At 51.1% G+C, this 26,632-nt stretch overlaps 2 protein-coding genes across 3 annotated transcripts; one reads left to right on the top strand and one right to left on the bottom strand.

Moving 5' to 3' along the window:
* Positions 1 to 644: 644 nt before the first annotated feature.
* Positions 645 to 17,981, top strand: Pomt1 (protein O-mannosyltransferase 1). 2 transcript variants are annotated; one of them, XM_055600036.1, is made up of 20 exons: positions 645 to 747; positions 1,373 to 1,521; positions 3,781 to 3,887; positions 4,022 to 4,072; positions 5,117 to 5,263; positions 6,362 to 6,473; positions 6,939 to 7,004; positions 7,093 to 7,186; positions 7,439 to 7,594; positions 8,894 to 9,024; positions 9,407 to 9,502; positions 10,736 to 10,828; positions 11,818 to 11,914; positions 13,969 to 14,061; positions 14,279 to 14,399; positions 14,773 to 14,870; positions 15,390 to 15,503; positions 15,865 to 15,991; positions 16,671 to 16,848; positions 17,215 to 17,981. In XM_055600036.1, the coding sequence occupies exons 1-20, from the start codon at positions 712 to 714 to the stop codon at positions 17,387 to 17,389; spliced, it is 2,241 nt and encodes a 746-aa protein (XP_055456011.1). In that variant the 5' UTR covers positions 645 to 711; the 3' UTR covers positions 17,390 to 17,981. The 2 variants fall into 2 exon arrangements, with proteins under 2 accessions (XP_055456011.1, XP_055456012.1); XM_055600037.1 differs by lacking the exon at positions 645 to 747 and adding an exon at positions 839 to 1,220.
* Uck1 (uridine-cytidine kinase 1) lies at positions 17,969 to 25,070 on the bottom strand. Its single transcript, XM_055600038.1, has 7 exons — positions 24,876 to 25,070; positions 24,548 to 24,707; positions 23,505 to 23,601; positions 23,223 to 23,365; positions 23,038 to 23,132; positions 19,827 to 19,875; positions 17,969 to 19,223 (listed from the first exon to the last, which is right to left on the bottom strand). Exons 1-7 carry the CDS (start codon positions 24,981 to 24,983, stop codon positions 19,042 to 19,044), a joined length of 834 nt encoding a protein of 277 aa, XP_055456013.1. The 5' UTR covers positions 24,984 to 25,070; the 3' UTR covers positions 17,969 to 19,041.
* Positions 25,071 to 26,632: the final 1,562 nt, after the last annotated feature.

Raw genomic sequence — 26,632 nt, 5'->3', positions numbered from 1 at the left:
CATTCTTCAGTTAATTATTTTATGTGTGCCTGCCCAGTGCCTGAAGGGCCACCCTCTGTCTGATCCCCTGGCACTGGCACTGCAGGTACAGACGGCTGTGAGCTATCATGTGGGCGCTGGGAATCAAACCAAGGTCCTCTTCAAGAGCCATCAGTGTTCTTAACGACTGGGCGACCTTCAGCACCCTTTGCTACAGTCTCAAGCGGATGTCATCCAATGCTGAACTAACTTGTCAAAAAATGAATTTTAGCAAAACAAAAGACGCCCGGTTCTCGATCTGGGGTTGATAGTTCAGTCGGTAAAGGCAGGGCCCGTCGGCTAAGCGTGAGGGCCTGATTTGATCCCGAGAACCCCCCTAAACAGGTATGCTTGTCTTATCCGTGCTGGAGAGACAGCGGCAGTAGAATCAGAAATTCAAGGCTATCGTCGGCTACATAGTGAGTCCGGGACGCTGCTGCGGAGAGCTGAGAAAGAAAGGAGCACTTAGGCCCGCTCAGGCAACGACGGAGGCGCCTCCCACACTCTCGCCAGCTGACCCCGCTGCGCACGCGCGCCGCTTACCTCCGTGCTCCTGCCGCGCACGCGCGCCGCTGACTGAGGAGCCCGCGCAGGAACAACTAGTTGAGCGTCGATCGGTGGGCGGTGCGGATTACCTAGCGGCCTCGCCCCCAACGGTCGAGCCAGCCAGGCGGTTCGCAGGCGTGTCTCCACATGGGGAGAGGCTCGGCGGCTCTCGGAGAAACACTAGTAGGTTTTGGAGTGTCAGATTCGGGAGCTCTGCTGGGGCTCTGGGATCCGGCTCGGGGGCGACGCGCTAGGGTCGGTGGATGTTCCGGTCCTGCCTGAGATGGGAGGTTCCGGGGCGGCCTCCAGATGGAAAAGCTGGGGTGGGCAGAGCCGTAAAGAAAGAAGGGGCGCGGGTCAACTCTGGGAGCAGAGGCGTGTCCCCGGGAGACGACGGGAAGGAAGGTCTATCCAGGTCACTGAACTGTGACGGTACCCAGAGCTCACCAGAGTAGGGGTTAGTTTTCAGCCACACTAGGAAGGCACAGGAGAGGCCACATCATTCGTTAGCAGCGGTGCTGCTAGCAAATGCCGGCAAGTGTTTACAGAATGACTTGTAGAAATGCGTGAACGTCCAGTTCTGAGATTGCTGAGTCCATCCCTCAAATGTTTTTGTGGGGACCCTATGCTTGAACACAACAGTAATTCTCCAACAGGTATGTTCTGGAAGAGTCCTTCTGACTTTATTAACCCACTAGGCTGTAATTCTCCCTGGGTGCATCGCGGGGCCAGGCTGCTTTAGGGTCCTTGAATCTTTCCTCGCTGCTATCCATTTACTTTTAATGGTAGTTCGACCCCTCTTTTCCAGGGTGTCCTCCCAAGCTTTTTCTGCAAAATGTTGAGATTTTTGAAGCGGCCTCTGGTGGTGACTGCTGAGATCAATTTGAACTTGGTGGCCCTGACTGGCCTGGGACTGCTCTCCCGACTCTGGCAACTGGCCTACCCTCGGGCTGTGGTGTAAGTAGAGATGGGAGGAGGGTGTACGATCCGAGAGGCATCGTACTTAGTGATCTGAAGAACCTCATTATGAATACATTGAAAAGGGGAGAGGAATTATGGGCATCCAGGCCTCTTGGTGGATGTTTTAGCAGTGTGTTGCTCAGGGTTTTCTATAGCTACAGCGTATAGAATGACTGTGTGTGTGTGATTTACTGGAATAGCCTATAGGCTTCAGGCCAGCTAATCCAACCATAGCTGGCTGTGAATGAAAGTTCAAGAATGCAGTAGTTGCTTGATCCACAAAGCTGAGTATCTCAGCTGGTCTTCAGCATACACTGGATTCCCAGAGAAGCAGGCTGTAATGTCTGTGGAGGCATGGATGTGCTAGCAAGGCGAGGGCAAGCAGGCAAAGAGCAAAAGCTTCCTCCTTCGGTGTCCTTAAATAGACTTCCAGCAGAATGTATGGTCCAGATTAAAGGCATCTTCCCATCTCCAAGGGCCAGACTAGAAGTGGGCTCACCCACCTCAAAGCAAGCAAAAGACCTCTCACAGGTGTGCCCTCAGTTTCTGGATTGTAGTTCATTCCACGTGTGTAGCCAGGGTGACTACCAAGAGTAGCCAGCACCAGCAGTATGGTTGTGGGACCTGTTTGTCCCCCAGAACAGCCCCTGTAGTGTGTACCTTTTAGGTCTTGTTCAGTAGGACTGTAGTAAAAAAGGTGTGGTCTGTCAGGGGAAGAAATTGTAGTTTCTGGCCTTAATTTTCCTTCTAAAGTTGAAACAGAGGTTTGGTGATTTGGAAGGGAACCTGGTTTTGTTCATAAGGGGAAACATACTGTTATTATTGAAAGGGTGTTTATTAACTAATATAGGCATTCTGTTTTGTTATAGATGTTAAATATATACACAAATAGAATAATCATCCATCTGTCAATTACCTGGCGTCAATAGCCCCCTTATAGTAGATTAGTTTGAATCAAATCCTAAGATATTATATTTCATTTATGATTAATTCAGTATATACTTCTGGAGGGTGAAAATTATTTTTAATAGTGTGTGTGTGTGTGTGTGTGTGTGTGTGTGTGTTTCTGTTTGTCTATATATCTGTCTGTGTGCATGTGTCTTCAAACCCAGAGGAGGTTGTCAGATCTTCTGGAGCTGAAGATACAGGTCTTTGAGAGCTACCTGGCTTGAGTGCTGGGAAACAAAAGCTTGTGTCCACAAAAGCAGCACAAGCCTCAACCACTGAGCCATCTCTCCAGCCCTGAGAAGAGGATTCTCTAACACAAAAATCACATAACCATGGTAGCGTTGTCATGTCTAAGAACTGACATCATCAGTCTCTCCTTACCCGAAAACACTTTAGTGCCTCTCTCGCTTTCGCTTTCATGTTTGCAGCCCTTTCATCAGATCTCCAGTTCTCCCCCACATTGAAGCTGTAGGTATGTCCTAGTGGTTGGTGAGAGTGTGAGGTGGGATTAGCCTCAAGACTCATGAGGCTGTTCGGTGGCTTGGGCAGTGCATGCCCAAATCAAAAGCTGTGGGAGGGCTGGCGAAATGCTCAGTAGCTAAAGCACTTGCCAGACACGTGTGAGGACCAGAATGAGAGACCCTGTCTCAATAGGTAAAGTGAAGAGTGATCCAGGAACACATTGGATATCAACCTTGAGCCTGCATACATGCATGTGCACACACAGGTATGAGCCCCCATGCACATATGTATCCTTACACACATGAACATGCATACACATAACTGCCTGTGTATCACATACATACATGCAAGGAAGAAAAATCTAGAGAAAGAAATAGGCTCTGCGCAGGGCAGGCATCCCGAGCACACACTGGGCCTGGGGAGTTTCCCGCCATGCTCCTGTAGGTTAAATGATGCTGTATATATCTTAGTGTTGGGGGTCAGAACACAGTTGGAGCAAAGGATCTGACGCTGGCTCTTCACTGAAGTCAGCTGGAAACATGAGGTTTTATTCTCCTGCCTTTGTTTACAATTAAGATATCTAGGGTCTGGACATGTGGTTCAGCAGTTAGGAGCACTGGCAGCTCTTGCAAAGGACAGGGTTCAGTTTCCAGCATCTCCTTGGGCCTCACAGCTGCCTCTAACTCCAGTTCCAGAGGCTCTGATGCCCTCTTCTGCCTTCTGTGGGCACTGCACCTATGTGGTATACAGACATGCATGCAGGCGAAATACTCATACACAAAAAATCAATACTTTTTTAAAGCTTAAATAACTGTTAAGGATCTGGGTTTTTGTGTTTGTTTGTAGTTTTGATGAGGTGTATTATGGGCAGTACATTTCCTTTTACATGAAGCGCATCTTCTTTCTGGATGACAGTGGACCACCATTTGGCCACATGCTACTGGCCTTAGGAGGTAGGTAAGAGAAACAGCCATTTCCTTTCAGGCCCAGAAATATATTACACTTATCAATTAAATTTTCTCAGGGGCAGAAATCATGTCTAGTTTTCTTACCTTGTTTGGTCCATATTTCAAATTTTTTGTTTTAGGTTATTTAGGAGGATTTGACGGTAACTTTTTATGGAACCGAATTGGAGCAGGTAAGCATTTTAACTTTCCATATTAATCTGCACATGAGAAAATGGTGGCATGATGCCTTTCATAAGAACCAACAGTTGCCTTTTGCTAATCTGAACCGCGTTATAATTGGTTATTTGGGTATAAGTGAACATCTTTTGAAAACTCTGGTTAAAGGGGCTGGAAAGATGATTCTTCTTCCAGAGGACTGGGATTTGATTTCCAGCACCCACATCGTGGTTCACTACTGTCTGTAACTCCAGGTCCTGGGCTTTGACACCATCTTTTGGCCAGGCATATACAGTCATATATACAGACAAAACAAAAAAAAAAACAAAAATATATATATTTATATATATAAAATATATAAATAAAAATTAAAAAGAAGGAAAAATCTGGTTAAAAAGTTGTGTTTTGTGATTATAATTATTTTGTCCCTGGCTCTTGGTACATGTATCCTGTGGTATTTGATAGCCACTGTATTTTATATTTATAAACTTTGTATATGGCCACAACATGTTCAGAGCTTCTTGGGGTAAATATACTAAGTCACCATTAACTTCAGAATCTTTACTCATCATTCCTATGCTTGGTGAGAGCTGGTCCTTTGACTGCGAAGCCTATTTCAAAGCAGTTTGGGTATGTGGTAGTTTATGTTTAGTCCTAGCTACTCAGGGAAACTGAGGCAGGCAGATCACTTGAACTCAGGAGTTTGAGACCCTAACTGTTTTTGTTCCCTGAGACAGGGTCTCACAAGGTAGTTTTGGCTGGCTTGGAGCCCACTATATAGACCAGGCTGACCTCGAGCTCACATCACAGCTATCCTCCTACCTCTGCCTGTCAAGTGTTGGGATTTACAGTGTACATCACCATACCCATTGGTGAGGCCCTGTCTCTAAAAACCACCCATCACAAAAATTCCAAAGCTGGTTTTAAGCCTTTACCCCAAGTTTGTACCCGCAGTTGTTCATATGCCTCCCAGTTTTATAAAGTCGCATTTCAGAGTCTGTGAGCTGCCGAATGTCACTATGCATGCGCTCAGCTCTGCCTTGTCACTCCCTTTCCAGAATACAGTAGCAACGTGCCTGTGTGGTCCTTGCGCCTGCTGCCAGCCCTTGCCGGTGCCCTGTCGGTACCCATGGCCTATCAGATAGTGCTGGAGCTCCACTTCTCCCACTGCACTGCCATGGGAGCTGCCCTGTTGATGCTCATTGGTAAGCCTGGGGTCCCTGCCTGCCTGCCAGAGTACAGGAAGGTGGCACCTGGTGTGATGAGTGTGCTCCCAAGTGAACACACCCGCTTCATCCAGACTCCAGAATTGCCTCTGCTTCTGGGCTGCCCTCTTGGATGTAGGATGGATGGACTGTGAGGTCAAACTCTTTTCCAAAGTGGATGTGTGGCCATGATGGCATATTAAAGGTGGGGGCTGCCAGACAGTGTTCAAGGGCATATAGACACATGATGGCACACACGTTCACACAAGTATACACACATATACATACATGTTGGGGATGTAGCACAGTGATTGGGCACTGGCCTAGCATTTATGAGGCCCTAGGTTCATCCCCAGTGGCAAAGCAAAAATATTCCATTATAGTTCTTGCTGGGCCTGTAATCCCAGCACTTGGAATCCTGAGACAGTAGAAGCTTAATTTGAGGTCAGCCTAGGCTAATATCGAAAGTTTGTCTCAAAAATTTTTTCAAAACTTTTTTCTGCACCAACTAAGTAAAGGGTTTTTTTTTTTTGTTTTGTTTGTTTTGTTTTTCCCCCTTGGGGACTGGGGAGGTAGCTCAGAGGTTAAGAGCGTTTACTGGTCTTGTAGAGGACCTGAGTTTAGTTCCTAGCTTCCAAATGGTGGCATATAACCATGCAGAACTCCAGTTCATGCCCTCTTTTGACTTCCACAGGCACCACGCACTTACATGGTATACATACATACATACATACATACATACATACATACATACATACACATACACACACGTAGGCAGAACACATACATATATGTAAAATAAATAACTCTTAAGGGAAGTTTTTTTCTCTTGTTCCCTTAACAAGACAGTAAAGTAACTGCCATTTTCCTTGTATTAAGGGTTGTAGGAAAACCAGAAATGACTTAACATATACAGCAAGCTAGGTGGAGGCTTTATGCAAAAATACCCATCTTAGTATAGGTGGGGACTGGCATCCTCAGAGCGATTCTCCGTCCAGTCGCTTATGGAGAGAGGGCTGTCTGCATCTCCTGCAGACTGGCTCTGTATTCATAGCAGCCTCTGCAGCTCAGTCCTGACAGCTGTTTTTCTCTTGACAGAAAATGCCCTGATCACTCAGTCCAGGCTCATGTTGTTGGAATCGATATTGATATTTTTTAATCTCCTGGCCATGCTGTCCTATCTGAAGTTCTTCAACTCCCAAGCACATAGGTATGAAAAATGAGACAGGCCTTTCTGCTTAGGAGGAAAAGGGATTCCACATTGGTTTTTTTCCTTTGTGTTTTAGACAGGGTCTGGCGTGGAGCCCTAGCTGGCAGCCGTCCCTCCTCCTCAGCCTCCAGGGGTTCCAGGGGGACACTGCACCTTGCTCTGGGGGACATCTAGTACGTTTTACCTTGAGGAGTTGCTTGCAGAATGCTTTTCGGTTACCTAATCCTTCAGGTTGTCCCTTAGCTCACGGTTTTATAACTTCGTCCTTTTTAAACTGTAACCCACAGTAAAAATTTTTTTTTTTCTTGACAAAAAGAAAAGTTCTTCTGAGACCCACACGGGAAAGTGGGGTTCTTTTTATTGTGGCTTGTGCCTAGTAGGCCTGGCCAACTTAAAGACTGCTCAGAGAAGCACATGCCGTCCCTGGCTTGAAAATGCCTCCTTGTTCTTCTGTTTTTACCATAGCCCTTTCTCGCTGCGCTGGTGGCTGTGGCTAATGCTGACCGGAGTCTCTTGTTCCTGTGCAGTTGGGTGAGTCAGCGCCCCTGACTTGGACAGTACTCTTCTTGTCTGCGGGCTGTCTATCGTCTAACCTTATTTCAAATCTGTCTTTTTTCAGAGTTAAATACATGGGCATCTTTACCTACTTGCTGGTGCTCAGCATTGCAGCTGTCCATGCCTGGAACCTGATTGGAGATCAGACCTTGTCAAACGTAGGTGGTCGTGCCAGTGCCACAGGAGCCTGGAGTGCTTGGGGCTGGGGTTGCGAAGCTGTCCAAGGGAGTAGTTGGCTTCAAGAGGTGGGTCCTCAAAGCTTCAGGAAGAGGTGGGAGAGGGCCAGCTCACCTGTGAGCGTTTGCATGGGAGGTAGCGCTTCTCAGTGACTTTCCCCAAGCCTGCAGGCAGCGTCTGGAAACGTCATGCTGCTCTGCAGACGGAAGACCTTTCCTCTCTTCGCCTGGCAGATTCGCGTGTTCAGTCACTTACTCGCCAGAGTGGTGGCTCTGGTGATCACCCCAGTTCTCCTGTACTTACTGTTCTTCTATGTCCACTTAATGCTGCTCTACCGCTCTGGGCCCCACGACCAAATTATGTCCAGCGCCTTCCAAGCCAGCTTGGAGGTAAGAAACATGATGTCCAGGTTACTTCAGAACAAAGATGGTCACGGGCTCAGTTTCTGTCTAAGCAGTGTCAGATCCGGCCTTGGTGGAACTTGGATCCCTCAGAAGAAAGAGGGAGGCGGGTTGCCACAGGTCAGGGCAACCCTGGGCTCCATAGCAAGACTTTGTTTTAAAAAGCCAAATAAATGAGTAGATAATAGGTAGATAAATAGATTAAAAATGAAGTGCCAAGTGAGCTATGCAGGAAAGATCAAGAAATGAAACAGCCAGGCTGGAAAGATGGCTGTACTTCGAAAAGTCCTGAGTTCAATCCCCAACAACAACATGGTGGCTCACAATCATATGAGATCTGGTGCCCTCTTTTGGCATGCAGTACACACATGCAGGCAGACTACTGTATAAATAATAATTAAAATATATAAAACAATTTAAAACATGAGATAGCCATATTGGGGATTTTTGTTGTTGTTGGGTTTTGGTTTTCGTTTTCGTTTTTTCAAGAAATGGTTTCTCTGTGTAGCCCTGGCTGTCCTGAACTCCCTCTGTAGACCAGGCTGGCCTCGAACATAAAGATCCGCCTGCCTCTGCCTCCCGAGCGCTGAGATTAAAGGTGTGTGGCGCCGCCACCCTGCCCGTGTTGTTACTTTTAAAGGAATTCTGGAACCCTGGCTGTGCATTAATGCCTCATGAGCTAGACAGGCCTGGAGGGCACTGCGCTAACTGCAGACATGCGCAGCTGAGCCTCCAGTCGGCATGTCCAGGTCGCCAGGTTACCTTGAGAGCTGCAGATTGCAGAGCATTTTGCATTTTGGACTTTCACGAGTGTGGGTGGCCCTGAGTCCCCCCAAACTGGAACAGTTCTGGTTTCAATTTTTCAGATAAAGAGTACTGACCTCTAAAATGTACCATGTGTGGTTGGTGAGGGGTGCAGCCTTGAGCAGGCCTGCTCATGTACCCTGGCTCTGCTGATGGCCACACCTGCTCTCTTCCTCAGCTCTCAGACACAGTTGCCTGCCTCTCCCAGGATAGACAACTTATAAAAGGAATCTGTGGTGGAAAGGTCACCTGAATACCTGACCAGAGAGCACACATCTACCTCAGATTTGTGGTTCAGTAGGACCCACGTCTATGAGAGTTAGTCACAACTAATTATAAGACTATATGGTCTTGGTCTGATGAGCTGGCTCCACAGTAAAGGACATGCCACTGAGCCTGACACCATTCTCCATCTTGGGATCCACGGGTTAGAAGGGTGGTTAGTCTCTTGAGCTCACCTGAGACCTTTTCTGTTTGTCTTAGGGAGGGCTAGCCCGCATCACCCAAGGCCAGCCCCTGGAGGTGGCCTATGGCTCCCAGGTCACTCTGAGGAACGTCTTCGGCAAACCCTTGCCCTGCTGGCTGCATTCCCACCAGAACACCTATCCCATGATGTAAGGAAAGTGACCATTTTAATTTGCAATCAAGAATGTTTTGCTTTCTCCCAGTTTGCTGATGCTAAGAGGTGTCACTTGCTGTGACTGAGTTTAGAGAGACGGCGTCACAGGGCTCTAGGCCCAGGCTCATGACTTTGTGGGTGTCCACTGTGAAACACTGGGAGGGCTATGGAATGCCATGGCCATGCCCCCTCCAGTGGCCTCTGAGCAGCTCTGCCTGGCAGTGTCTTTTCGATGTTCTCTGGCTCATGGGACACAGACTCTGTATTGTGGGGTGACACGTCCTGCTGCGTGGTCTCTAGAAATCTAGGGGGCACGGAGCAGCCTGTGGGTCTCGGCTGCCCACTTCAGGTGCTTTCTTTGTTGACATCTCACACAGATATGAGAATGGCCGTGGCAGCTCCCACCAGCAACAGGTGACCTGTTACCCCTTCAAAGACATCAATAACTGGTGGATCATCAAGGACCCTGGGAGGTGAGTGTGGCTCCATGAGAGCTCACCACCCAGCATGACTGGACAGGTCCTTCTGCTGAGTCCTAGGCCTCCTTTTCATGAGTGCTCCCTGGCCAGTGACCTCATTCAGCCTTGGAGCTGGATTACCTGTTGTGAGCCTGTAAGGTGAGGCCAGGGCCTGGTCCAGGTCCTCAGTGACCTCCCTTAGCATCTCTTAGGAGTTGTAACAGGGTCCAAGGTGGCTCCAGAGTCCTTCTTTACACCTGCTTCCCTCAAGAGGGCCTTATGGGAGCCCCTCTGCACTCATCCTGTGTCTAGACCTAAGGAGTCTGCCTTTAAATGAGATTCTCCCCTTTTTACCAACATTCATTTTCCATCTCTCATGCCCATTCCAGCATTGGCAGCCTCTAAGAGGCCTTACACTAAGTACTTTCCTATCCGTACCTTCCTGAGTGTCCTTGGTCTCTAGAATCTAGAGACTTCTCCCATAAACTCCAGTGGCACCCTTATGATCGCCAGGCTCTCGGCCATCTCTGCACTCACCCTTATTGCCAGGAAAGTGAAGGCTGGATCCTTGGGGAGGCCACCAAGACCAGTCCAACTAAAGGTGTGCCCTCCTCTCCTCTCACTTCTCCCCCGGCTGTCCTGTGTCCATCCTAGCACTAGTCCAGTGCTGGACACTTGAGAAGTTTTAAGGGTTAGGGTGCCTTTTCTGTTTGATTAGTTTGGTGTGTTTTATTTGTCTTTTTCCTGTTTTGTTTGTTTGAGACAGCATCTCTGCTTACAGCCAAGCCTTGCCTCAAACTCTCAATCCTCTTGCCTCAGCCTTCCGAGTGCTGGGATTACAGGTGTGCTTCACCTCATCCAGCTTGATAGGCTCTGAATTTTTTTTTTTTTTTTTTTGGAGGTATGAAAAAAAAGAGTATGCTCTATGCTGTCAACATAAGGTTTTTGTTTTTGTTTTGTTTTGTTTTGGGCAGTTAGTGTATCCTTCATAGACAAGTGTGACAATGACAACTGGAGTCACAGACCGTAGGTTGAGAAGAGTTAAATGAAACATAAGTGCTTTGATTCTATAGAAAGCCACTTCATTCAGGGTACATACATTGTGGGGCGTGCACTCCCCAGTGTTTGCAGGGAGGTCTTGGACAAGCCTTGGCATCCCAGGCTTGTAGTAAGAGGTACAAGAGAGCTTGTACAAGAGAGCTTGTAGTAAGAGGGCTGAGTGTCACTCTGACATTGCCGTTTTCCTAGACACCAGTTGGTGGTAAACAACCCTCCCAGGCCTGTACGACATGGAGATATTGTACAGCTCGTTCACGGCATGACCACCCGCCTCCTCAACACGTGAGTGTTCCCCGTGCTTGCTCTGTCGGGGTCTGTTTCACACCCTCCACCCCAACCACAGCCTGTGTCCTTCATCCTGACTTCCCGCCTCCATCTCACTCCCATGGCCGCACTGGGCCCTTGAGAGTACACAGTGGGCTTCACCATGTCTCTACCCACAGTCCTCTCTCCAGTGACTCCCTCAGCCCTCCTGAGGCTCCTGACTTGTGTCACCCCTATCCCTTGGCCTCCCTGCTAGTGCTGAAGTAAGCAAACAGCAGCTTGGCTTCCACACTCACTTCCTGCTGGATGTTCCTAAGGCCACCTTAACAGAAACCCTGCCTGGGCACTGTCCCTCCGATTTACTTTTTATTCTGACACTCGCTCTGTCTAGTAGTCCAGCATCTACAGCACTGGCGTGTTGCTGTCAAGGGCTGCGCAGACTGCTCACTGCTGGGCCTCTTGGGGTGCCTGGTGCATTCTGTGATGATCTGAGTCCTGCCTGAGTAGACTGCAGATAACAGGCTGCTTCTGGACCCTGAGGCTGAACCACACAAAGCAGCCTGCTTTCCCGGCATGAGACCACTCTGCATTTGCTGGCCCAGGGCCGACAGCACTACTTTTCTGAGTTCTGCTAGGCCAGTGCCACACCAGAACCAGGTCTTAGACGTATACTTTCAGTCCCTGTGATGATTCTGAGATTTGCTTCATCTGTTCAAAAAGTGAATGGCACCCATCCAATTGTCTGACATCAACTCTGGAAACACACAAGTCAAGACAGTTTCTCATAGATACGCCAACAAGACAGTCTGACCTGGGCAGTCCCTCAGTTGAGACCCTGTTCTCAGATGACTCTAGGCTGTGTCATGTAGGCCAGCTCGAGTGGCCTACATTGCTGGATGTGTGGCCTCTGGTTGCTGCCTTTCCAGCAGGCTTCCCCAGCCTCAGCAGGCAGAGCCAGCTTTTCCCCTTAAGGACCCTTGAAGGAGCAGCTCTGCTCTGTCTTCCAGGCACGATGTTGCAGCCCCACTGAGTCCCCATACTCAAGAAGTCTCCTGCTACGTTGACTATAACATCTCCATGCCTGCACAAAACCTCTGGAAGCTGGTGAGTTCTGTGTGGAGTGCTGGGCTGAGTGCAGCAGAGCCTTATGTCAGTGGGGACACCTGATTTCTACCTCAGAGCACCCACATGCCTCTCTGGGTAATGGATTCAAATGTAAAGTAGGAGAGGGAGCTTTTATTTACAAAGCAAATCTGAGATGTTCCCATGGGGAGCAGTCACTTCATCAGGTCTAGAGTCCTCTGGTGCTTCAGGGATGGATTGGGAAAGTTCCACATGCTGTGTCTGTCCTGTGAGGACCTTTGGGGTCAAGGGCTGTTCCAGCTGGAGGTGCTTTCTGGACTGTTCATTATGTCACCCTCTTTTCTAGTTTCATTCTATTGCTGTGCCAAATACCATGACCAAAAACAACTTAGTGGAGGAAAGGGTTAGTCTACAGTTCATCCCTGTGGGATGTGAGGGCAGGAACTCAAGCAGGAACCTGTTACTAGCTCACTCCCAGATTCATGCTGAGCTAGCTCTCATGTACAGTCCAGGATCACTTGCGCAGGGAATGGTGCCACCCACAGTGGCTGGGCCTTTCTCCATCATGTCACAGTGAAGGTCACTCCCTCATGGATATGCCAGCAGGCCAGGCTGAGCTGGGCAGTCCGTCAGTTAAGACTCCCTTCTCAGATGACTCTAGGCTGTATCACGTTGACAATTAAAGCTCATTAAGACACCTTCCCACCATAAGCATGGCCTCCAGCCACTCCTGGAGACCCAGGGGAAGCCTCTTAGCCAATTCTCACCCATCGTTAATAGGAGCACAAGCAGTTTCCTGGTGGAGGGGCTTGGCTGTCAGAGTGAGATTTTACTGAGGCAGTGTCCTTCTGGTGATGGTCACTTGTTCCCCTTGCGAAGTCAGGTTTCCTGGGAAAGTTGCTGGGCAGAGAGGGGCCTGTTACTGAGCCCACAAACTGAGTACTGAACAGCTGCAGGCCTGGGGTCATTTCCGAGGCAGAGAGATCATACTGGCCTAGCTTCTGATAGGATGCGATGTTCCTGATTACTGAGTTTCTCTCCCATTTTGGACCTCCCTAGAGTGCCATGCCAGTTTGATACTGTGTCCCCTGATGGTTTCCTCCTCAAAGCTCTTATCCATGAGGACTGATTTTCTTAGGCACATTTGACCCATCTTTGCCCGGTTTCACCTGCTCTGTGCTGCACAGATTCATGGCCATTTCCATTCTGTTCTCCAGCCTTTCCTGAGTGGGCTTGCCTGATGAAAATCCTGTGCTGTGCCCTTTCTCATGGGAAGCTCTCTCAGTAGAAATGGCATCAAGTCTCACTGTCTCAGTAGGAATGGCACAGAGTCTCACTGACCTCCCTGCCACCTTGCTACTACTAATGGCTCCATTGCTGATCCCTTCCCCTGCCCACTTCCTGGCAGCCCTTTGAGTACCACTTGCTACAAGTCAAATAGAGTTTCCAGAAATGGGAGCAGACCTCAGGAGTGGTACCTGGTCCAGGATGTCTTGTCCCTGCTTAGCCTCTTGAAATCTGTGGTTCTCATCATGAGTCATCATTAAGGCATATCAATCTGTAACACTGGGGCCAGGACTCTCCCCAGCCAGTCTCAGAGGTGGTGTGACCTCTAGAACTACCTTACACTGGCCAGATAAAGTCTAGGAAACGTCCCTGTTTTGGCCTAGAGTTCTGTGTCCTCGTGTGACTTTTGAGTCCCTGTGGGAGGCGCCTTTCCTGCAGTCTCAGACAGGTTGGCTCAAGTGCTGTATTGTGAGGGTATTTGGGGGTCATGGAGAGCCCCAGCACTGAAGCTGAGGACGAGCATCGCGTGCTACCTTTGCTTCAGAGCTCTTTACTGCAGGCAGGACCCACCTTCATTTCCTAGCTGTGTGACTGGTCTCCTCTCGGGCGAAAAGTGATGGGTGTCTGGTCTCTAGGTTGATATTTGAGGCGGTCTGAAGGGATGGGTAACTGACTAGACCTGTGTAGGCTTATACCGGTTTGTGGTGCTGGGGTCGGAGCAGAGGGCCTCCTGAATTCGAGGCAAGTGCTCCACTGCCACCCCAGGCTGACAAGATCCGCTTCTGCAGGACATTGTGAACAGAGAGTCCAGCCAAGATACCTGGAAGACTATCTTGTCGGAAGTGCGCTTCGTGCATGTGAACACGTCTGCCATCTTGAAGGTGAAGGGCAGCTCCTAGTCAGCCTGGTCTCCCCGACCCCCTCCCAGAGCTGTTCAGGCCTATGCTCACGTAGGCTAGCCAGTAATGAAAGTCTCCTGTGTTTATAGTACACACAGGGGCCAGAATCCTAGGAAGACCCCGGGCAGGGATCTGCTGACACAGCAGACGGGGCTAGCCATCTTCCTGTTCTGCTTATTATCTTTCTCGGTTTTGCTAGTTGAGCGGGGCCCACCTCCCTGACTGGGGCTTTCGGCAGTTGGAGGTGGTTGGGGAGAAGTTGTCACAAGGCTACCACGAGAGCATGGTGTGGAATGTGGAGGAACACCGGTATGGCACAAGTGAGTCATTCAAGCCCAGGGTCATGGGCATCTGGTTGTCTCTGTGGATCTCGTGGCACTCAGAGAAATACCAAAACAACACTTGATGTGGAGGGACCTAACCCCCTCCATTCTGTTTGGCAGAGTCCCTCGCACTGATCCATGATTACATGAGGTGTGTGTGCTGAGGGCGAGTGGGGAGGCTGGGGAAGCAGCAAATCATGCATCCCAGAGTACACTAGTCTTGACTTGGCAGAGGAGTTTGGGGTGTGGGAACCAGGTGAGTGGTGCAGTGTGGGTACGCGTCCCTGTGGGCTATGGGGAAGGGCTGGTGGCAGCCTGTGTCCTCAGCTCTTCAGCCTCACTGTGTCTCTTCCTTGGTGTCCACTGTCAGGCCAAGAGCAGAAGGACAGGGAGCTGGAGCTGCACTCCCCCACTCAGTTTGATATCAGCAGGAACCTCAGCTTCATGGCCCGATTCTCGGAACTGCAGGTGACAAGTGACTGGAGGGACGCCCGTACTTACTCAGTGGGAGCTGATTTCTACCTAGAAGGCACTCTGTGCTGCTGAGCACTCAAGTTTAAAGTCCTTGAACCTGTAGCAGAACGAGTGCGTCTCTGGTCTCCAGACCCCCATGGACCTGCCCGCAGTAGAGTTGGGGACAAGGCAGCTCTGCATCAGTTTGACATTGCATAAAGCTAGGGGACCTTAAGGCTTTCCATCAGGTCAAAGTGGGCTCCAGTCAACTAGCAGAGCCCTCGGCAAGTAAGGCAGAGACTCAGGGCCCGTGGCATGACTCCTGTCACAGCAGAGCAGATGCGGAATCCATAGAGGCAGACCCCCCAAGCCAACAGCCCAGGTTCACATGCAGGGCCCCTACCTGCAGCCCTTGCCAAAGGAACTTAAGCTGGGTAGGTCATAGACAAGGGACAGCAATTTAGTCACACACCTTGACATCATGGCAGCTGGAGGCATGACCATGCCCTGCAGCCTGTGCTCTCTTCTGTGCAGTGGAAGATGCTGACACTGAAGAGCGAGGACCTAGAGCACAAGTACAGCTCCACCCCGCTGGAGTGGGTCACCCTGGACACCAACATTGCCTATTGGCTGCATCCCAGCACCAGTGTAAGCAAGCATGTGTGAGTCCCAGTCGACTTTCTGTAGGTGTCCTGCGCTTCTCCAAAGCAAAGGCTAAGCACTTGCTTTTCTCTGGGCATGGGGCAGCCCAAGGCTGTGCATGCTCAGCACGCACGGAGCTCTGGATCCACGCCCAGTGCCCCAAATCTCCGTTACTCCGAGTTGTCAGTTTTAGCAAACAGAACATGTGTGCTTCTCCAGAAGAGTGGCACAGGGAACAGGTGCATCCAGGTTTGTGATGGGCTGGAGCGTTCCAGACATGCCTGTGTGGTTTTGAACTCTCTTGTGGCCATTGCCCTCCGCTTGGAGTGAGGAGCAGGTCACGACCCCTGACTGCCTGTGCTTTCAGGCTCAGATCCACTTGCTTGGAAACATCGTGATCTGGGCTTCAGCCAGCCTTGCCACAGTGGCCTACACCCTACTCTTCTTCTGGTACCTGCTCCGCCGGCGAAGGAGAATCTGTGACCTCCCTGAGGGTTAGTGTCTCCTGCACGTGCATAGGTGGCAGCCAGCTTATTAGGACCCGAGGCCCTGGGGCCCCTGCTTTTGCAGGTAGGGTCCTTGTAGACAACCTGTGGCAGTTAAGATCCACACTACAACTGAGACTTCTTTAGCAGAGAGAAGCCCAGGAAACAGAGCCTTAGTTCTGGGTTGCCTGCATGCACCAGAAACGCTGGATGAGGCCCAGCCGCCAGCAAGAGGCTTAGGGACAATGGTTGTGAACAGCCGGCAGACTGCTGCCCTGGAAAGAAAATGGCACCAGCCCCCAAAAGCTGCTTGAAGCAGTACAGCACCATTGCCCTGTGGCCTCTGTTCATCCCAGAAAACATGGTCCTTTTTTCCTATTGACTTTTGCTACAATTCTGGGCTGGTCACAGACATAACTCCTTTGTGGCTGCCTGAGGAGCTGAGCAGAATTCTGCGTTGAGAGCGGCCTGGCCACCTTACACCGGTCAGGAGCTGAGACTGGCAGGGACCTCACAGGGCGGGTCCACTCTCACCCTGCCCCGGGAGGAATCATCAGTGTCCTCCCTCAGTCCACTTAGCCCTGGGGTTGGGTGAGGTACTGAGGACAGTATGTAAGTCAGGAACCTTAGGAATGTGCCCGTGGCCAGCCCAGTGTCGGTGCTGCTCTGAGATAACACCCTCCCACAGATGCCTGGTCCCACTGGGTGCTGGCTGGAGCCCTGTGTACTGGTGGTTGGGCGCTCAACTACCTGCCCTTCTTCTTCATGGAGAGGATGCTCTTCCTCTACCACTACCTTCCGGCACTCACCTTCCAGATCCTGCTGCTCCCGATCATCCTGCAGCACATCAGCGACCACCTGTGCAGGTGCGGGCACAGTGGGCCTTAGGGCTGTGAAACTGGGGAGAGGCTTAACAGCACCCTAGGGCGGCAGCAGCTCATTGCCTAGACGTGGTAGGCTGTGGCAGAGAGAAAGCTTTGGGTTGGAGCAGACGGTGTTGATATGGACGATGTAAGCACACGTCTGGCCTTGTGGGTAGAGCCATGGCAAAGAAAGCAGCAGTGATGAGGGTCATGTGCAGTGTGTCCAGGCAGGCAAGGGGAGGGGCGGGGTGCACAGCAGCAGGTCTAAGAGACACACAGCTAAGGCCACAGGTGTCAGCAGGCAGTAACAGATTCCTGGGGGATGACCAGGAGGGGTGCTGTAACCTTGCCCTGCCCTGCTGCCCACAGGTCTCAGCTGCAGAGGAATGTCTTCAGTGCCCTGGTTGTAGCATGGTATTCCTCCACGTGCCACGTGTCCAACATGTTGCGCCCACTCACCTATGGGGACACACCACTGTCACCAGGCGAGCTCCGGGCCCTTCGCTGGAAAGACAGCTGGGACATTCTGATCCGAAAGTACTAGAGAACAGAAGGATGGAAGACAAGCATGCAGACCAGAATCTCAAACACCTGTTTGTCTCCCACCAGCAGAGGCCTCGGCAGGCAGGACTAGCTGGGTCCAGGAAGGACTCCACGGATTACTTCCGATTTCACCTGAAGAGACCTGTCCACTGGTTCCACGTTGGAATTGATTTATTCCTCCTCACACAGTGAAGAACGTGCCCTGCCACAGCGTCACCCCTGAGGCCCAACTCTGACCAAGCCAGTGTTGGAGCTGCCAATATAGGAACCACCAAGGCAGGCAGGAACACTCGGCCAGTGAAGGAGTGGACGGGTCATGAGCCTTAGCCTCGCCCCAGGTGGGCCTACCAATGGGGTCTTAGCCCTGCCTTTCACAAGGCCTGCAGTGTGCAGACATGGCTGCCCTTTGTAAAGCCTGCTTGGGAATCTGACAGTCAAGACACCTCACTGATCTGATTCTAAAAACTGTCCTGGGAGACTTAAACAAGCACCTTCACCTAACTTCCACAGCTAATGTCATCTATACACTTCCTTGCCTTTAATTTGATTTTCCTAATGAAAATAAAAAAGAACAGATGAATAATTTTTAAGTATTATTTATTGATTCTTTCTCCAAAGGGATTTCAGTTCAACAAAACCAATACAGCACTAACAGAAACCAGCCCCTGAGCTCAATACAGCTCAGCTGCTGTCATGAGTGGGAACCACAGTTGTATTTAACAAGAAATGAGAAGTGGCCATGGCAATAGCAAAGGACACTTTTCCAAAAGGGGCCCTCCTGGAGGGGGGGAGACAAATTTGACAACACAGAAGGGACCATTTGTAAAGCCACGAGCTTTGGGTTCGGCGTGCATGACACTGGCTGGCAGCCAGTTTTTAGGCAGCCACGCTCACCTGACGGCACTCCAGTTCTCCCCTGGCTGGAGACAGTCTGTCCTGACATGCTAGCCTTGAACTGGACCCAAGTGGCTTGTACACAGGCCCTTGAGCTAGGCTTCCCGCAGAATTGTGGAGATGGTTTTAGCCACAAGAGACCTGATAGCCTGCCCGCATCTATCCCTCCATCCAGGCCCCAGGGTACCCAGAAGTCCCCACATCAAGCGTGATGGCTGCTTGAGTCATGGGAGTAGACCTTACCGTTCCTGCCTCAGGCTCTTCAGAGTAGACTGTAGCCCAGTGGCAAGTTGTAAAACTCGGTTCATGGGTCACCAACAGCCCACCACAAAACAAATAAGGATATCTAACAAATCTTCGAACTTTACTTCTGCAACGTGTACACGAACCACATCACACTGGGAAGCTCTTCACTGTGGCTCACTACCAACACAGGCCAGCCAGCGCCTGGCTGTCTCCTCAGTTGGCCCCATGTGTTGCCTGCCTCCCTCTGGAAGCTGGCACCGTGGGCTTACTGTGCAGTTTGGGCACTTCTGAGTGATCCAGAGACCTACTGGCCTCCTCCACTCAGAGGAAGAGGAGGACACCGGAATGCTCTGTCAGCATGAGTCTGCCCTCCCAAGCAAGGAAGGCCTTGGTCCTGTTGCCACCCTAGATCACGCTGATAGTAATCCCTGACTGTGCTTTTAGGAGACAGTGGCTGTCCCTGCGCCCAGACCCTTATTCAGGGGTCTGTGGGGAAGCTGCGTATGGTGGTCCTCAGTGGGGTCTGCTGCTAGACTCCAGGTGTGAGCGCTTGCCAGTGGCCAGCACCCCAGGGTGATCTCCTGGCTCAGGGAACGTCCTCTTGTAGTTGCGCCCATTGGGCCCTCCCCGGTGCCGCTTGCACAGGTCGCCGTTGAGAATGTCCTGGATGTGCTGCACAATCAGGTTGATGGCAACTGCGGTGAGACACGGGGAAGGCTCAGCATGCCCACTCCTGGCACCCTTGCAGCCTGCCCTCTCCCCGACCCTGCAAAACACTCATCGTGCAGGAAGCCACTGTGCCTTCCTGCCTCGCCGCAGTCCTCTCCGGCCTCCCATCCACCTGCCCACCCCATGCCTCAGCCAAGAAGACACGTAACGGAACTCCCTAGCTTTGTCTGCTGTGCGGGCACATGTCGACTGGCTGATAAAAAACACATCTCATCAGCCTGGCAGGCCCTGTCTAAAGCCAGGTTTTAGGTTACGAACAGCCCACCACAAAGCAAATAAAGAATTCTAACTTAAATTAACTTGTGCAATGTGTACACGCACATCACGCTGTGGCCCGCTGTCAACACCAGGCTAGCCAGTGCCTGCGCGTTTCCTCAGCTGCCCCAGAATGTGTGTCCTGCACCCCTCTGGAAGCCAGCAGCTCTTACATGCTTGGAAAGTTACACATGAACCTGTGGCCCAGATAAACAGCAACAGGACCCATGCACACACTTGGGAGCCTTGGCAGCCAAGCAAGGAGATGGCAGTCTCTGCTTCACGGCTTGGGAGTGGGGCTGGGGGTTTCTTACCCATATTGTCAACCCCTCGAGGGATGATCACATCAGCATACTTCTTGGTCTGAAAGACAGAGGAGTCTCTTGAGTCTGTTTCCTGCAGGCGGACTTTAAGGTACTCAGGAAAGGGGATGAAAGCCTGGATGTTGGTGGCACTGGCAGATTGGGGCCAGCTTCAGACAGGTGAGAGACAGTGAAGCAGAGGATGAAGGCAGAGTGCACTGGCATGTCAGTGTCCCACTGTGTCCCACTGTGCTTGCCTCATCACATTCTAATTGCTGGCCAAGGCCCGTGTGACACCTCCCACAGTTCCTGGCCTCTCAAACTAGGACTGAAGTCTGCACATGTCCTATCGGAGTGAGCATGAGAGGACAAGAGCTGTGCCAGCCATGGGCCCTCCACGGAGACATACATGATACCCCCAACACACCTGCCACCCACGTGCTCTCACCACTTACTTCTTCTAATGGCAGGGACAGTCTCCAGCACACACTGAGGAATGCTGAGAGAAAGATGCTGCTGAGGCAACATGGTTGAACCAGGCAAAGCCCAAAGCTGAGAGCACCTGTGGACCTGGGGAGGGTCCTGATGCTGCCGACCTATCCCTGTTTGGGACAAAGAGGCCTGTCCCCTTCGGCAGACAGGTTGCTGAAGGCAGTAGAAACCTCTTCCATGAACGGGAAGTGCAAACCTGAGAACTTCCTCTTCATACTACAGTGGAAGTTTTGGTTTCTTTAAAGACTCAGTTCTGTTATGTAAATAGGTTTTTGTTTTAATCCCACGGGACTGCCTTAAATTTGTCCACAGCTGAGAATCGCCTCATGCAGGGTGTGGTCTTTGCCAGCTGCTGTTGGTTTAATTCTGAGGACTTGGAGGGTAGAAATATGAGAGCCCGGAGAGAAAAGGGGTAGCAGCTTGGGGGAGACAGGAGAAGAGAACGCTTTGAAGAAAGAAGACTGTTGGCCGAATTTGCTGGTTGCCTGGACTGCTGGATATCCTGAAGAATGAGACTGGTATTACCCCAAAAAGAACCCAATGACCCTACCCAGCTGGAAGAAGTAAGGTCTATGTCCCCTTTCCCTTCTAATTTTCTTTCTCTCTTACCTAGGGAAAGGGGGTTGGAAGGGAAGTAGAGACTTTAGGAACCCCAAATAAAACAGAGTTTAAAACAGCACCTACAGGCATCCACTTTGGCAGTATCTCCAGAAAGAGAGGCTGAAACCCACTCCCCTTCCTACCAGCCTGGAGAATGCTTCTGCAGGGCTGACTGGCTTACACGATGGGGGCAGAGCTGAGGCAGGGAACTCTGGGGAGGGCAGCAGCAGCACAAGCCTCAGGGAAGAGGAGCAGCTGCCTCTGCTCGGGCACTGGCCGGGTGCACGGCCCAGGGGTTTGCTGCCTACTCACCACCTACTGGGCAAAAGGCAGCAAGAGACTGCACAGCCTGTGCTTCACACGAGGACTTTCCAGAAACTTCAGAGAGCACAAGAAGTTTTAAAGAAAAAAAAAAAATCTTTTACCCAGGTGTGGTCGTCCACTTTTTTTTTTGGATGGGGGAATGGGGGCCAGGTTCAAGACAGGGTTTCTCTATGTAACAGCCCTGGCAGTCATTCTGTAGACCAGGCTGGCCTTGAGATCCACCTGTCTCTGCCTCCTGACTGCTGGGATTAAAGGTGCGTGTCACCACCACCTGGCAGTGGCCGTGTACTTTAATCCCAGCAGCAGGAAGGCAGCTTTGAGTAGCAGTATATGGGACTGACTTATCCTGTCTTGCTAGTCATGGTCCCTTTACTACTTGGGACAGGGGGTGGGAGGGGGTATACGGTAGGTCTCTCCATTTATCTCTGGTTTGCCTGGAATATACTGTGTAGATTAAACTGGCCTTGAACACACAGAGATCTCCATCCTCCTCTAAGCTCTGGAATTAAAAGCATGCACAACCATGCCTGGCTTTTATTTTCACCTTTAAGGGAGAAAATTCTGGGGGCTGAAGAGCTGGCTTGGCAGCTGAGATCGTCTGCTGCTTTTGCAAGAGGAATCAGTTCCGTCCCCAGCACCCCCATCAGACAGCTCACAACCATCTGTAACTGCAGCTCCAGGAAATCCAATACTCTTCTGGTTTCCATGAACACACACATGCACATACACAACACACACAAATACACTTTTTTTTTTTTTTTTTAAAGAGGCAAAATATTATGCTTCTCTTTAAATCACTCCAATTTGGTCCTGAGTGTGATAGCTTACACTTAAAAATCCCAGCACTCAGGATACTAAATGTACAAGACTACCATGAGTTCAGGGCCAGCCTGGGTTACAATCCTGAGCTCCCAACCACCTCACTCCTGTAGAGGTGACCTTCATTCCATGGTATTAAAGTGTGTCTCTGTAATTCTATTGTTAATTGCTGAACCTGCAGTAAACTAAATGCTAACAGATTCTGGTATTATTATTATTATTATTATTATTATTATTATTATTATTATTATTGAAGAAGGCCCCTCTCAATGCTCTGTAAAAATTGTGCTCTATCATTTCTGATTGGTTAATAAAGAGCTGACCAGGCAGGAGAGTTAAGGCAGGACTTGCAATCCTGGTGGGGGTCCCAGCTGGTGGTGGGGAGGCCTCCAGACCATGAGGAGTTGCCATGAGGACAAAGGATAGGCATGGATCCTGCCATGGAGCAGGATTGGCAAGGGCAAGACTAGAGGACATGTAAAGGGCACATGGCTGGGAAACAGACCAGACCAGCAAGGATGGATTTGAATAGATGAGTATCTGCCCAGATATAGTGCTTTAAAGCTTATTAATAAATGCAACAGGTCTCCGTCTCATTTGGGAGCTAGAGTGGGTGTAGAAAAAAAGAAAGAAAAAAAAAAAAAAACAACCTTTAATTCTACATATTCCCTCCCTGAATTGGGTAGAGCCGCAAGTTCACCTCTAACTCCTGAAATGTAAGATGGAAAAACACAGAAGACTCCTAATATGAATCAGCAGGGATCTTAGAACCTGGTCCAGAGCAGCCCAGGGGATGGGCCCAGGAGAACAGTCAAGTCCTCACAGAGAGGCTCCAAGGAGAGAGCAAGACACACAGGCCAGGCTTGGGAAGGAACCGCCAATGCAAGGGCATCGGGGTCTTAAGCTGAGACAAAGGCAAACAGTGCAGCCAGGGAGAGGTAGGCAGAGCTGGGACCCATTCCATGTTGGAATGGTAAAGGCAGTATACCGGCAGGCAGAACTCCTCGAAGGCTGGCTTCACAAAGGTGGTGTACTGCGTCAGAATCTGCTCCACGTCTCTTCCTCGTTGCACGTCCCGGAGAACTGCAGTAACAGGAGCAAGATACCAGCCTAAGCCCCTCCCAGGGAGCCCTGGAAGACCCCAGCCCCAGCCAGGGACCCAGAGGCCCTTACCTCTTCGAGACAGCCTAACGTCAGAGTCTGTGTCCACAAAGAGGCGCAGGTGGAACATGTCCCGGATCTCCTGAGTGTAGAACACCAAGATGCCCTCGAATAGAACCACATCAGCTGGGTAGACCACCGTGGTCTCCGGCAACCTGCCAGAGAGAGGCCGGGCTAGGGCCTGCTTGATGGTCCACTTGAGTCACAAGGGCCCAGACTGGGGTGGAATCCACCTCAAGCCTGTGTGTGTAGACAGGTCTATGTCACTGGCCCCCGAGGGAACTACCTGCTTACCTTGAGTGGGTCACGAAATCATAGGTGGGAACCTGGACAGTTTTGCCTTCAACAATGTTTTTCAGAGTCCTGTGCATCAGGTCATTATCAAAAGCATCTACAAAACAGAAAAAGGTCAGAATACCTAGCCGCCCCAGTGCAGCAGACAGAAGAAAGCTACCTCTGCCCCAGGGTCAGCACGGCTGGGGGTCAGCACGGCTGAGGGTCAGCACGGCTGAGAGCCAGGGATGCCAAGGATCCCACAGCACACCACAGGATTCCACCAGAAACTGGAACAAAGACTTTTTGACTGGCCAGCACAGAGGGAAAGAGATGACTTGGGCCTCTGCTCCACTCTGTATCTGGGAAGTGGCAGTTAACGCTGCTGTCCTCTGACCTTCCTGTGTCCCTAGGAAAGCTTAAACCTAGGAACCACAGGCACCTTTCAGACCAGGACACAGCTCCAAGGCCTGGGCCCTGATCAGCCCCTGCTTCTACAACTGGCCTCCTTGAAGACTGGCCCCGGACAGCTCTGGAGCAGTAGGGTGTACAAAGGACCCCTCGGCAGCAAGGTGCAGGGATGAGATTTCAATACATGGAGAAGTGATCCTGAAGACCCCTCTGCTACCTCCTTCCCAAGTGATTCTAGCCAAAGTCTTGAATCACTCCAGGCCCACAGAATTAGCAAGTCCTCCTAACCTAAAACGGGCTCACTGCCAAGGGACATCACGGAGCCCCCACTGCGTCTGCATCCCAATCAGTCCCCACCCTGGCAGCTGGCATCTCGCAGTTCTGTCTGTACAACCTCGGTCTGGCACTCTACCCCACATACACATTCCTGGAGTGCCTCCCTTGGCAGCCTGCATCCAGGAAACATCTCTGTGTGGCCCTGGTCTGGCAGCCTGCCTCCCACAAACATCTCTGACAGCCCTGGTCCAGCAGTCTGCATTCACAAGTACCTTTCTATCTGTCTGGCAGTTTGCAATCCCTGTTAGAGGACCCCCCCAAATCGCAGCAGTCTACCCCTCCACCCCCACCTCTCCCGACGAGCTTTCTGCATGTACCTGGGTGGTCAAAATTGTACTGTCCCTTCAAGGCCTTGGCCTTCTGCTCGGCCGTCAGAACCTTATAGAAGCAGTCCTGGCTCAGGATGACCAACTTGCGCTGCCGGCGGTCCACTTCGTTCTGTCCCAGCAGCTCCATGATCTTCTCACATACTGTTGACTGGGGACAGAGAGTGCTGGAAGTAAGTGGGCTTGTGCAGTGACCCGCCAGCCCCTAGAGGCCGTCCCCTGGCTGCTAGCAACAGGTGCCGCGGCTGGGCGGGAGGCAATGGCGTCCCGACCAGTGGCCCGACAGTCCCTCCGCGAGGCCCGGGCGCAGGCCGCTCACCTTGCCGCTAGCAGTGCCGCCGCTCACGCCAATGAGGAACGGCCGCGGCTGGGGACGATCGGCCTCGGGCGGCGCGCTCTCACAGCCGCCGCCTCCCGCCGAAGCCATGTCGAGCGCACAGGCCCTACATCCACCGACTCTGCCGGCTCCCGCCGGGACGCAAGGGCCGACGCCGTGAGCAGCACTTCCGGGGCCGCGGGCGCATGCGCGCAGGCGGTGCGGCACAAGGCGCCAGGGCCCTGAAGAGCCTTGGTGGTTCCCGAACGACCCCGGTTACCTGGAGGCGGGGCTTGGATGGGGCTCCACCTCCCGCCGAGCCGCACGCTCTAGTGTTGACTACAGACCCCGGCCACAGTCTCCAGCTCACGCACGCGAGCCCACCCTCCATTTCCCCAGCACAGCCGTGATCCAGTCACCCACACGGCCAGGGCCTTCCCTGCTTAGGTCATCGCATCGGTGCCTCCTGCCACAGGTGCCCCTCCTTAGCAACTCTCAAGTGAGAACGTGTCATCCTGGGACACTCAGAAAGACCTACCTCACCAGGCACCTATAATCCCAGCATTTGGGGAGGCAGAGGCACGCAGAGCTCTGTGAATTCGAGGTCAGCCTGGTCCTCGAATAAAAGTGAATCCAAGACAACCAAGGCTACACAGACAAACCCTGTCTCGAAAAAGAAAGAAGGAAAGAGAGAAGAAAAAGAAAGAAAGAAAAGAAGACCTACCTCTTCGTGGTACATTATTTAAGCATCCTAAGAATCTGTTTAAAATCTCTTGATTTTTAGACAGACTCTTGCACCTAGCCCTGGTTGCCTGGTACTATGAAGCCCAGGCTGGCCTCAAAACTTGTGGCAATTCTCCTGATGGGGATTACAAGCATGCTGTATCATACCTGAGTTTTTTCTTAAAAAGTAAGTAAGTTTAATTGTGTGTGTGTGTGTGTGTGTTATGGGTCTGTAGTCTGTGCATATGATTGCAGTGCCTAGGGAGGGCCAGCTCTCTATAGAGCTGGCGTTACAGGTAGTTGTGAGCTGTCCATTTTAAGTGCTAGAAACTGAACACTCATCCTCTGCAAGAGCAGTACACACTGTCTTTTGTTTATTTCATTTTACTTTATGTGAATGGGTGCTTTACCTCCATGTACTTTTGTAGCACATGCTTGCACTTCCCACAGAGGTCAGGAGAGAGAGGTGTATCCCCTGGGACTGGAATTTCCAGTAATTCAATTAATTGGAAGCTGCTGGACTCTCAAATCTTGCTGCTTGCCTTGAGCAAAGGTTCTGGCAGTCCAACAGCCAGATCAACTACTTTTCTGTCAGCACTAACCTTTTTAACACTTAGCAGAGACCTTGAAACTACTCAGTGACCAGAGCTCCTGAAGGCATAGCCACAGCCTGGGCTGTTTCAATTTGTGCCAGATGTCGCTATCCTAAGCCTCTGGTGACTTCTCACCATCCCACCCAGGCCAGAGTGGGAAGCTGGGCTAGCACCTGTAAGCTGATCATCCAAAGGAAGCCTAGGAAGAAAGAATGGAGAAAAGCCTTGCCCATCTCGGAGGAGCAGGGTCAGACAGGCTTCTGGGAGGCAGGGAAAGAACAAGAAACTCAAGACTGAATAGAGCAACAGGGCCACCCAGATGTCCCCACTGCCCACATCTATTTCTTGCTTATTTAACTCCCAGTGTCAATTTAGCAGGCCAGCTAGGTCCTTCTCTTTTCTGGTCTGCCCACTCATTATTCTTGTTTTTGCTTTTCCAAAGGA

Source organism: Psammomys obesus, unplaced genomic scaffold (genome assembly GCF_907164565.1).
Source record: "Psammomys obesus unplaced genomic scaffold, mPsaObe1.curated_primary_1811, whole genome shotgun sequence".
Taxonomy (NCBI): domain Eukaryota; kingdom Metazoa; phylum Chordata; class Mammalia; order Rodentia; family Muridae; genus Psammomys; species Psammomys obesus.
This window is presented reverse-complemented; position numbering and strand designations above follow the sequence as displayed.

Coding starts and splice junctions, on each gene's coding strand:
- Uck1 (XM_055600038.1), bottom strand. CDS start 24,983: ATGGCTTCGGCGGGAGGCGGCGGCTGTGAGAGCGCGCCGCCCGAGGCC. Junction 24,708..24,875: donor GCGGCACTGCTAGCGGCAAG/GTGAGCGGCCTG, acceptor CTCTGTCCCCAG/TCAACAGTATGTGAGAAGAT. Junction 23,602..24,547: donor GTACAATTTTGACCACCCAG/GTACATGCAGAA, acceptor TCTGTTTTGTAG/ATGCTTTTGATAATGACCTG.
- Pomt1 (XM_055600036.1), top strand. CDS start 712: ATGGGGAGAGGCTCGGCGGCTCTCGGAGAAACACTA. Junction 4,073..5,116: donor ATGGAACCGAATTGGAGCAG/GTAAGCATTTTA, acceptor CTCCCTTTCCAG/AATACAGTAGCAACGTGCCT. Junction 9,025..9,406: donor CAGAACACCTATCCCATGAT/GTAAGGAAAGTG, acceptor CATCTCACACAG/ATATGAGAATGGCCGTGGCA.